This window comes from Myotis daubentonii, chromosome 2 (assembly GCF_963259705.1).
Source record: "Myotis daubentonii chromosome 2, mMyoDau2.1, whole genome shotgun sequence".
NCBI classification, from domain to species: Eukaryota; Metazoa; Chordata; class Mammalia; order Chiroptera; family Vespertilionidae; genus Myotis; species Myotis daubentonii.
Window position 1 is genome coordinate 78,323,971 of NC_081841.1, and position 10,297 is coordinate 78,334,267.

The 10,297-nt window shown below is 40.4% G+C and overlaps 1 protein-coding gene across 1 annotated transcript in view; it reads right to left on the minus strand.

Annotated features, from left to right (window-relative positions):
* Nucleotides 1-10,297, minus strand: part of PPP1R12A (protein phosphatase 1 regulatory subunit 12A) — a 150,147-nt gene that overhangs the window by 24,985 nt on the left and 114,865 nt on the right. The window contains exons 16-19 of the mRNA XM_059681167.1: nt 7,780-7,870; nt 5,163-5,363; nt 4,751-4,919; nt 292-413 (exon numbers count right to left, since the gene is read on the minus strand). Of these exons, the coding sequence (XP_059537150.1) occupies nt 292-413; nt 4,751-4,919; nt 5,163-5,363; nt 7,780-7,870 (583 nt within the window). The remainder of the gene's footprint in view (nt 1-291; nt 414-4,750; nt 4,920-5,162; nt 5,364-7,779; nt 7,871-10,297) is intronic.

Consider the following 10,297-nt stretch of genomic DNA (forward strand, 5'->3'; position numbering starts at 1 on the left):
AGTATGCACTTTGGAAAAGAAGCATACTAGTCTGGCCAGGTAGCTCAATTGGTTAGAGCGTTGTCTTGATATGCCAAGGTTGTGGGTTCATCTACAATCAGGACACATACAAGAATGAACCAGTGAATACATAAATAAGTGGAACAACAAATCAAAGTTTCTTTCTCTCCCTACCTCCTCCCTAAAATAATTTAAATAGGATTTGAAAAAAGAATAAGAAGAAGGAGAAGAAGGAGAAGGAGAAGAAGGAGAAGCATACTATCAGGAAATTATATTTTAATAGGTTCTCACATCTTGTGTCCAAAATGAAACTCCAGTAGATCTTCTTTTCTCTCTTGGTCGCCGTCGCTCCCTGATTGACTTAGGCTGTGATTTATCTTCTCCTTCTTTCTCCTCTTCTCTCTTTTCTCCTTCTGTTAAGGATTACAATGCACCACATGGTAGCAATGTATCTTGACAGTATTTTGCAAGGCAAATGTAAAAACAATTCCAAGTCAACCTCCTTTGTGAAGCCTTCTAAAATTCTCTAATCATTATCAAATTTTTCCCCTTCCTATAACACTTGGTTTAAACATATATGTGTATTTCTCATCAGATACATTCATCAGGATCAAGACAAGAACTAATTTTAATTACTTAATTTTCCTAGTGCCTAAACAAGTTTTGCTCAAAAGATATACTTAGTAATATTTGCTGATCAGAAAATAATTAAATCCTAAGAAGATTCAATTGGGGCTCTTCTGGTAGGAAGATGGTTATTATACCCAAAGTTAACACTTCAAGAAAACAAACAAACAAACAAATAAACAAACAGTTCTTAATGATAGAATAGCTAGCTAATAGGCATCATAAAACTTTATCAGTTTCTGCTTCTACTATTCCCAGTCCTCATTCAGCAGAATGCAGTATTCATTTCATTTCTATTAGACAGCATCTAAGAGAAAATCAATTTTTCTGGAAAAAATATTTATCTTTCTTTAAAAAAAATCAATGTTGCCGAAACCGGTTTGGCTCAGTGGATAGAGCGTCGGCCTGCGGACTGAAAGGTCCCGGGTTCGATTCCGGTCAAGGGCATGTACCTGGGTTGCGGGCATATCCCCAGTAGGAGATGCGCAGGAGGCGGCTGATCGATGTTTCTCTCTCATCTATGTTTCTAACTCTCTCTCTCTCTCTCCCTCTCTGTGGAAAATCAATAAAATATATTTAAAAAAAAAATCAATGTAAAAAAATATTAGTCTTAAAATTTGTTTCCTTCCTGGGACAGCTAAAATGGCTTCAGACATACATGCTTAGGGAATACTAGGGCCTTTGAATATGCTTTAAAAAGTACACATATATGGAACAAAAAAAAATGATTTTTAAAAGGCTCCTTGTATCATTAACAAAGAGTCACAGCAAAAGACAACCCAAAATTATAGTATTAAGAGGAGTTTTAAAAATTATTTTTGGAATCAGTTTAGAGCAAAGATCTTAAATTCCAATGCCTGTAGTGGCAATCCAGGTAATGAAAATGTACAAAGGGGCCAGGAGGACACTTTTCCAGGGGGGTGGAGGGCTGCTATTATTTGGCTCTAGTCAATTGATGACATGTGAAAATTCAGACCGAGTGATGCCAAATCTTTTAAATATTCAATGGACAATGGAAAGCTGAACTATTATGCAAATATACATAAGTTTAAATGTTGGCTCAAAATTTTTATAAACATTACTAGAGGCCTGGTGCGCAAAATTCATGCACTCAGAGGTGAGGGGAGTGTCCCTCAGCCTGGCCTGCACCCTCTGGCAGTCTGGGAGCCCTCGGGAGATGTCCGATTGACGGCTTAGGCCTGCTCCCCATGCGACATCCTTAGCGTTGCCATGGAAGCAGAAGAGGCTCCCGCCACTGCCACTGCACTCGCCAGCTGTGAGCCTGGCTCAGGGCTTCTGGCTGAGTGGCACTCCCCCTGTGGGAGCACACTGACCACTGGGAGGCAGCTCCTGTGTTGAGCATCTGCCCCCTGGTGGTCAGTGCACGTCATAGGACCAGTCACTCTGCCATTTGGTCAATTTGCATATTAGCCTTTTATTATATAGGATGTGCACCTCTCAACTTAGTGGATCAAAAAACTAAAATATCTCAATGACCAACAAAAAAGCAGCTGGAAATTAGGAAAAACTTAATTTTCTGAAGTCTATATCTTACATAATTACTGCTATAATCTCATGGCTAAAACTATGAAATTTTGCTTTTAAAACATAAAATGCCTATAATTAGAAATAGTCTTATTTAGTACCCATCTCTGAGTTAAAGTAGAAATTAATTAGAATTTAAATAGAAAGTTTATATGCAATAATAAGAAATGTTAATATTGAGCATCAGGATGCCAATATAGCTGAAAAAATCTATTTCTCGAGAAATAAGCATAAAAACTATTTTGTTTTAGCAGGGACATTATATGTGTTAAGTGATTTTAGTTTAAATCAATTTCACAAAATCATGTAAGAGACATGATACACATAACAGGCAATAAATAAATACAAGCACTCAGAAACTCATAAACAATTCTTCTATACTGACTTTTCTACACTGGTAGATACAAAGATTTTTTGTGGCATCTTAGGTTATAAAGATGTGTATCAATGCCAGTTCACATAATTTTCTTTCGATTTTATACTATTCTCACTCCCAAGCATCTTATCAGGCTCCCAGTTTGGAATGTTGTTTCTTTTCTGTTGAAATATTAATTAGGGAGAGAGAACCAAGATGGCGGCATAGGTTAACGCCGGAGTTTGCTGCTTTGAACAACTACTTCAAAAGTGAAACCAAAAAACGGAAGGGACATCACCCAGAACCACAGGAACGCTGGCTGAGTGGAAGTCCTACAACTAGGAGGAAAGAGAAACGCACACGGACACTCAGAGGAGGCGCAGTGCTGAAGTCAAATTCTGAGGTGCGGAGTGTGCGGAGCGGGCTGGCGGCGGAGGGCACGGTTGTTGTTTTCAATCGGGAGGGAGTCACAGACTCTGAGCTCCAGATCCGGGCGAGTCTTTAGGGACCCAGACTCAGGCGGAAGAAGCGGGACTGTCTGGCTTCGGTCAGAGCGAGTGCAGCTTTCTCTCCGAGCTTTGCAGCGGGTGCTGGGACTCAGAGAGGCAGAGCCCCTTGGGACAGGACTGAGAGCCGCCATAACTGCTCTCTCCGGCCCACACTGTTGATCCTGTTCGACCCGCCCTGCCCAAGCCCTGCACAGAGGCATTTGCCGGATAGCCTCAGGCAAAGGCTAGATTAGCACCTCCCTAGAGGACAGAAGTTCTCTCACCGCTGACACAGCTGAATCTCATAGCTACTTGGCCTGGAGGTCAAACCCTCCCTGGAATTAGCTACAGCAATCAAGATTTATCTGTAAGACTGCGAACAAAGACCACTAGGGGGTGCACCAAGGAAGCATAACAAAATGCGGAGACAAAGAAACAGGACAAAATTGTCAATGGAAGAAATAGAGTTCAGAACCACACTTTTAAGGTCTCTCAAGAACTGTTTAGAAGCTGCCGATAAACTTAATGAGCTCTACACGAAAACTAATAAGACCCTCGATCTTATATTGGGGAACCAACTAGAAATTAAGCACACACGGACTGAAATAACGAATATTATACAGACGCCCGACAGCAGACCAGAGGAGCGCAAGAATCAAGTCAATGATTTGAAATGCGAGGAAGCAAAAAACATCCAACCGGAAAAGCAAAATGAAAAAAGAATCCAAAAATGCGAGGATAGTGTAAGGAGCCTCTGGGACAGCTTCAAGCGTACCAACATCAGAATTATAGGGGTGCCAGAAGATGAGAGAGAGCAAGATATTGAAAACCTATTTGAAGAAATAATGACAGAAAACTTCCCCCACCTGGTGAAAGAAATGGACTTACAGGTCCAAGAAGCGCGGAGAACCCCAAACAAAAGGAATCCAAAGAGGACCACACCAAGACACATCATAATTAAAATGCCAAGAGCAAAAGATAAAGAGAGAATCTTAAAAACAGCAAGAGAAAGAAACTCAGTTACCTACAAGGGAATACCCATACGACTGTCAGCTGATTTCTCAACAGAAACTTTGCAGGCCAGAAGGGAGTGGCAAGAAATATTCAAAGTGATGAATACCAAGAACCTACAACCAAGATTACTTTATCCAGCAAAGCTATCATTCAGAATTGAAGGTCACATAAAGAGCTTCACAGATAAGGAAAAGCTAAAGGAGTTCATCACCACCAAACCAGGATTATATGAAATGCTGAAAGGTATCCTTTAAGAAGAGGAAGAGGAAGAAAAAGGTAAAGATACAAATTATGAACAACAAATATGCATCTATCAACAAGTGAATCTAAGAATCAAGTGAATAAATAATCTGATGAACAGAATAAACTGTTGATTATAATAGAATCAGGGACATAGAAAGGGAATGGACTGACTATTCTTGGGGGGGAAAGGGGTGTGGGAGATGTGGGAAGAGACTGGACAAAAATCGTGCACCTATGGATGAGGACAGTGGGTGGGGAGTGAGGGCGGAGGGTGGGGGGGGAACTGGGAGGAGGGGAGTTATGGGGGGGAAAAAAGAGGAACAAATGTAATAATCTGAACAATAAAGATTTAATTAAAAAAAAAAAAAACAAAAAAACAAAAAAAAAAAAAAAAAAAAAAAAAAAGAAATATTAATTAGAAAAACCAATTCAAATGATTTGAAGGAAACAAAGTTTTTTCAAAATTTGGTCTTCTTACCTCTTTCATTTTCTTTTGTTAATCCTCGTGAGTAAGCAGAAGTTATACCTACAAGGCTATTTGGCCTACTTAGTTGACTTGAAGCATAGAGTGAACTGCTCATGGTAGAAAGTGAAGAGGATGGAGTGGTTGAACTTGAAGTTGATACTGATCTGTAACGCTGATAAGTCTGTAAAATATTAGATATAAAATCCATTTAAAATATTAAACACACTTAAAAACATAGAACACTTAAATTTATTTCAATGAAAAAGTAATGTTCTACTCATGTCAAAATAATTCGGATATCTATTAAAACCCTTTTGAGTATTTTGTATATGGTTTGCTGGCATACAAATCTCCCTTGGATTTTGAAAGTCACAGAAATTATTCCTACCATTTTACCTAGCTGTGTCATTGGTATACTATTTACCTCATCATATGTTCTGGAGTACTTTTGCTTATATTCATCTTCTCGAGAGGTTTCTGACTCCTTTTTTTCTTCTTGCTTCTCTTTATCTTGTTTTTCTTTTTCCTCTTTTTCTTTTTCTTCATTTTCTTGTTCTCTGGTTCGAATAGAACGACTTCTTCCTATTGTTTTTTCAGCTTCCTGAAGATCAGTCAATGTCACCCCCTGTACATAAAAATGATAAATTTAATTATGAGGCATTGAAGGTCACTTTGAAGGAATACTATAAGTAAAGGAAATGTGAATTAAAAGTCAAATATGCATGTTTGAAATTGGTTTGCAAAATTAAACAATTTCTACTTAGCAATTCACATTCATTCTATGAACAATCATCAGAAACAAGCATAATAAAAGAGGTAAAAAATAAAATGTGTAAGAAATTGTCTCTATATCCAACTAATTAACAAAATAGCATGGATGACAAAAATACCATTATGAATATAAATACTCCCAAAATGTCAGCAAATGAAGAAAAAGCCAAAAAATCAGTTTATATATCAAACTTATATGTATTTATGGTTTTATATATGTATACTAGGGGCCCAGTGCACGAAATTCGTGCACTGGGTGTGTGTGTGGGGGGGAGTGTCCCTCAGCCCAGCCTGCCCACTCTCACATACTGGGAGCCCTCAGGCGTTGACCCCCATCACCCTCCAATCGAAGGATCGGCCCCTTGCCCAGGCCTGACGCCTCTGACAGAGGTGTCAGGCCTGGGCAGGGGACCCTCATTTTCCCCCATCACTGGTTCTGCCCCCAGCCCAGGCCTGATGCCTCAGCCAGTGGCGTAGCCCCCCATCACCCTCCGATCGCCTGATCGGCCCCTTGCCCAGGCCTGACGCCTCCGCCAGAGGTGTCAGGCTTGGACAGGGGACCCCCATTTCCCCCTGATCACTGGCTCTGGCCCCCGCCCAGGCCTGAGGCCTCTGGCCCAGGAATCATGCCTGGGCAGGGGACCCCCATCTCCCTCTGATCGCTTGCTCCACCCCCCGCCCAAGCCTGACGCCTCTGACCCAGGCTTCAGGCCTGGGCAAGGGGACCATCATATCCCCTCAATCCCCGGCTCTGCCCCCCAACCCAGGCTTGATGCCTCGGCCAGAGGAGTTGACCCTCATCACCCTCTGATCACCAATCACCGGATCGGCCCCTTGACCAGGCCTGAGGCCTCCGGCAGAGGTGTCAGGCCTGGGCAGGGGACCCCCAGCTCCCCACGGTTGCAGGCTCCGCCCCTGCCCAGGCCTAACGCCTCTGGCTGAGGCGTCCGGCCTGGGCAGTGGGGACCTGCAGCTGCAGCGGCCCCGTGATCGTGGGCTCCGCTTTAGGCCCAGGCAAGGGACCCCTAGCTCCCGGGACTGCCAGCTTCGACCGTGCCCAGCTCCCATCGCTGGCTCCACCCCTACTTCCTGCTATCACTGGCCAGGGAGGAAAAGGCGCCTGATTCTCCGATCATGGCTGGGGGGCAGGGCAAAGGCAGCCCCAGGGCCGCCTTTGCCCTGTCCCCCAGCTCTTAGCTCCCCCCTGGGTTTCCGATCACTGTCAGTGGCAGGGGGCTTCTTCCTGCTTTCCCTTTCGCCTCCCTGCATTGTGCCTACATATGCAAATTAACCGCCATCTTGTTGGCAGCTAACTGCCAATCATAGTTGGCAGTTAATTTGCATATAGCCCTGATTAGCCAATGAAAAGGGTATCGTCGTACGCCAATTACCATTTTTCTCTTTTATTAGTGTAGATACCCACAGAGATTTCAGTAAAAAAATAATTTTGAAGGTTAAGCCTTGAAGAACAGGTCAGATTTTAAGAAATAAAAGTATAAAGACAAAAAAATATGTTAATATTCTAGCAAATAGTTTAGCTTGACATGTGAGTAATGGTAATGCTGAAATAGCTGACCCAGGACTTTGGTGCTCAACTGGGGGAAAAGAAAGACACAAAGGGATATATGGAATATAATTACAGTGGCAAGGAGGAGGTAATGAGATGATAACCAGTCTGAGTGTCATTTTTCTCATACTTGCACAGCAATTATTTAATATACCAAATAGACCCATTTCCCCAAACTCCAAATATTCTTGGAATTCTTTAGTAATTATTAGAAATCACATATGATTAATTCATTTTAACACAGATATTCTGTGCCAGATATCACAATAGAAATAAAAAATACTCAAACAGATACAAGGCATATGCTAATTAGATAAAATACAATATTAACAGTGTAATCATATAAAAAAATACTGAGAGGGGTACTAAAACAACTTTTAAAAATATTTTTACTGATTTTTAGAAAGAGAGGAAGAGATGGAAACATCAATGTGAGAGTGAACCATCAATCAGCTGCCTCCCGCATACCTCTAGGGATAGAGCCCAAGACCTAGGCATGTGCCCTGACCAGGAACCAAACTGGCAACCTTTTGGTGCAAGGGACGATGCCCCACCAACTGAGCCACACTGGCTAGAACTAAAGCAACTTTTATTTTTAAAGATTTACTCACATTATATAATGACATCAATATATTTATAGCACAGTAAAAAAGGAAAAGGTAACTTATTTTAAAGTTTCATATATTACAAACATTAAATATACCTGTGTTGACCTTCTAGACTGTCTTGCTTGTCTAGATCTTGCTTTTCTTTGGGATTCAGACTCTTCATCTCTAACAGGAGTGAGGTATGATCTACAGTAATATATAATAATCGTTAGTTGGAGATACAATAACTGTGAATGCTGTTACATATGAATGTGTGAGTGAAACATACAAGTTTAGCACTTTCAATATATTTTAAGAAAACTAGTCTTCAGAAAATGGTTACATCCACTCTGAAATTCAACAATGCAATCTGACAATCTTTTAGATTACATAGAACTAATCATACTTACATATCATATTTTTCAAATTCTTCCTAACTATAGATTTTAAAAAAACAACTATCTCCTTAGCCCCTTTGTGATTCCCTACAACACTTCCTAAGGTCATATCTCAAGTTACTGGCTAAACTCTAGACTGTCTATGCCTATATGGTACAATGGGTAGGACTGAATGCAACCCTCAGGATACAGGATGACTAGTGAGTAAGCAGCACTCCCTGTACTTGTGTCCTTGCACATTTATTAATAATGTTTTTGGCAGATCCATATTCTTGTTCACAATAAAAGAACTCTAAAAATTCAAGTGGTTTTATACATGAACTTCTTTAAAATCAGCATTTCTCTTGGGTAATTGATTTTCTGATATAGAGAATTTAGCATTTATTTTCACTAAATCTCATCTTAAAAATCTAAGCCTATGTTCCATTCTGTCTTAGGACATGCATAATTTCAAAAGCATGCAATCTATGCTGTGAAATAATTAAAGAGTTAAACAAATATAAGTCAGAGTCTTGCTAAACAACAATAAAAAAACTTCCCTCCAATGACTAGTATTACTTTAGTTTTCTTTTTGTATTGCAGGGCTCTATCTCATAATTTTCATTCTGTCTATACATCAACTCCCTAGAGTTCTAAGTTTTTAAAAATTAATTAATTAATCTTCACCCAAGGATATTCTTATGGATCCTAGAGTAAGGGGACGGGAAGAGAAATGGGTGGAGAGTGAGAGTGAGAGTGAGAGTGAGAGTGATGGACATAGTGGGAGACAGAGAGAGAGAAGAAAGAGAGGGAAACATTGATGTGACAGAGAACGTTGAACCTGCAACCCTTCAGTGTATGGGACAACACCCCAACCAACTGAGCCACACAGGCCAGGTCTAGAGTTTTAGGTTTTTAGATATAAAAGATACTTCCTATTTTTATAACAATATTAGAGGCCCAGTACACAAAATTCGTGCATGGGTAGGGTCCCTAAGCCTGGCCAGCAATCAGGGCAGATCAGGGCCTTCTGGCTGCCAGCCGGGGACTTCCTTCATTCTGCACCACCACCTGGTGGTCAGCACATGTCATAGCAAGCGATCGAACCCTTGAGGGAACACCTTGCATATTAGCCTTTTATATATATGGATGACGAGGAGCTTGTTTGTTGACATTGGTGTTTTAATTTAGAAAATGCTATACATTCTAACATGTCTCCAGGAAGATCACACCATATTGAATGGTTTGAGAAGTGCTGAGAGAAGAAACTGGTTTGTGTTTAACTCAGCATTTAAGTAGGGAATACTGCCTCCCCCGCCTTTCTGGTAGTACAACTATTTTTTTTTAAAATATATTTTATATTTTTTTTTACAGGGAGGAAGGGAGAGGGATAGAGAGTTAGAAACATCGATGAGAGAGAAACATCGATCAGCTGCCTCCTGCACACCCCCTACTGGGGATGTGCCCGCAACCAAGGTACATGCCCTTGACCAGAATCGAACCTGGGACCCTTTAGTCCACAGGCCGATGCTCTATCCACTGAGCAAACCAGTTAGGGCGATGGTGGTACAACTATTAATGTGAAAAAGTGTTCCGTAAGACAACAGCTTGGAAATATAGTCCAATGAGTATCTCTGCCTCCACTCATTTAAAACTTCTTCATGCACCAACTAACCCTATTCAATTTATTGCTTTTTGTACTTCTACCAAATGAGGAGATAAAAAGTAACAAAAGGAGGTGAAACCTAAATGTGATGGGAATTCCGGTTAAGCAAAAATTTACAGCAGCTCATATGGCTGCATACCACTTTAGCATTTCATGAGCTCCTATAAAAGTAACATGAACACAACACACTAAATTCTAACTACTATTATTTACATGGTCAAAGTTTTCATATTTAATTTTAAATAGGGTAATACGCATTGCCACTGTGCCCTTTTAACCCGATGACAAATCACTAACCAACCATCACACTCTCTTCTAAGTAGCCAAGATTCTTTTTAAACAATTTCAAGTGACCATGAAAGTTAATAAATCTATTTATCATATCCAGTTTATTATATTCAGGTTAGAGGGATGAAAGTTAATAGACTTGTAAAATCTGTTCATTTAAATTTCCCATACAACATTTCCCCAAATTAGCATAAAAATCTGGCCTATCAATTTCTAATACATATATTTTCTATATTTGATAGTCTCCATATGATATTCAGTTCCTTTCTCCATCCTTGGAGTGCCTGTACTCTAAGAATAAGA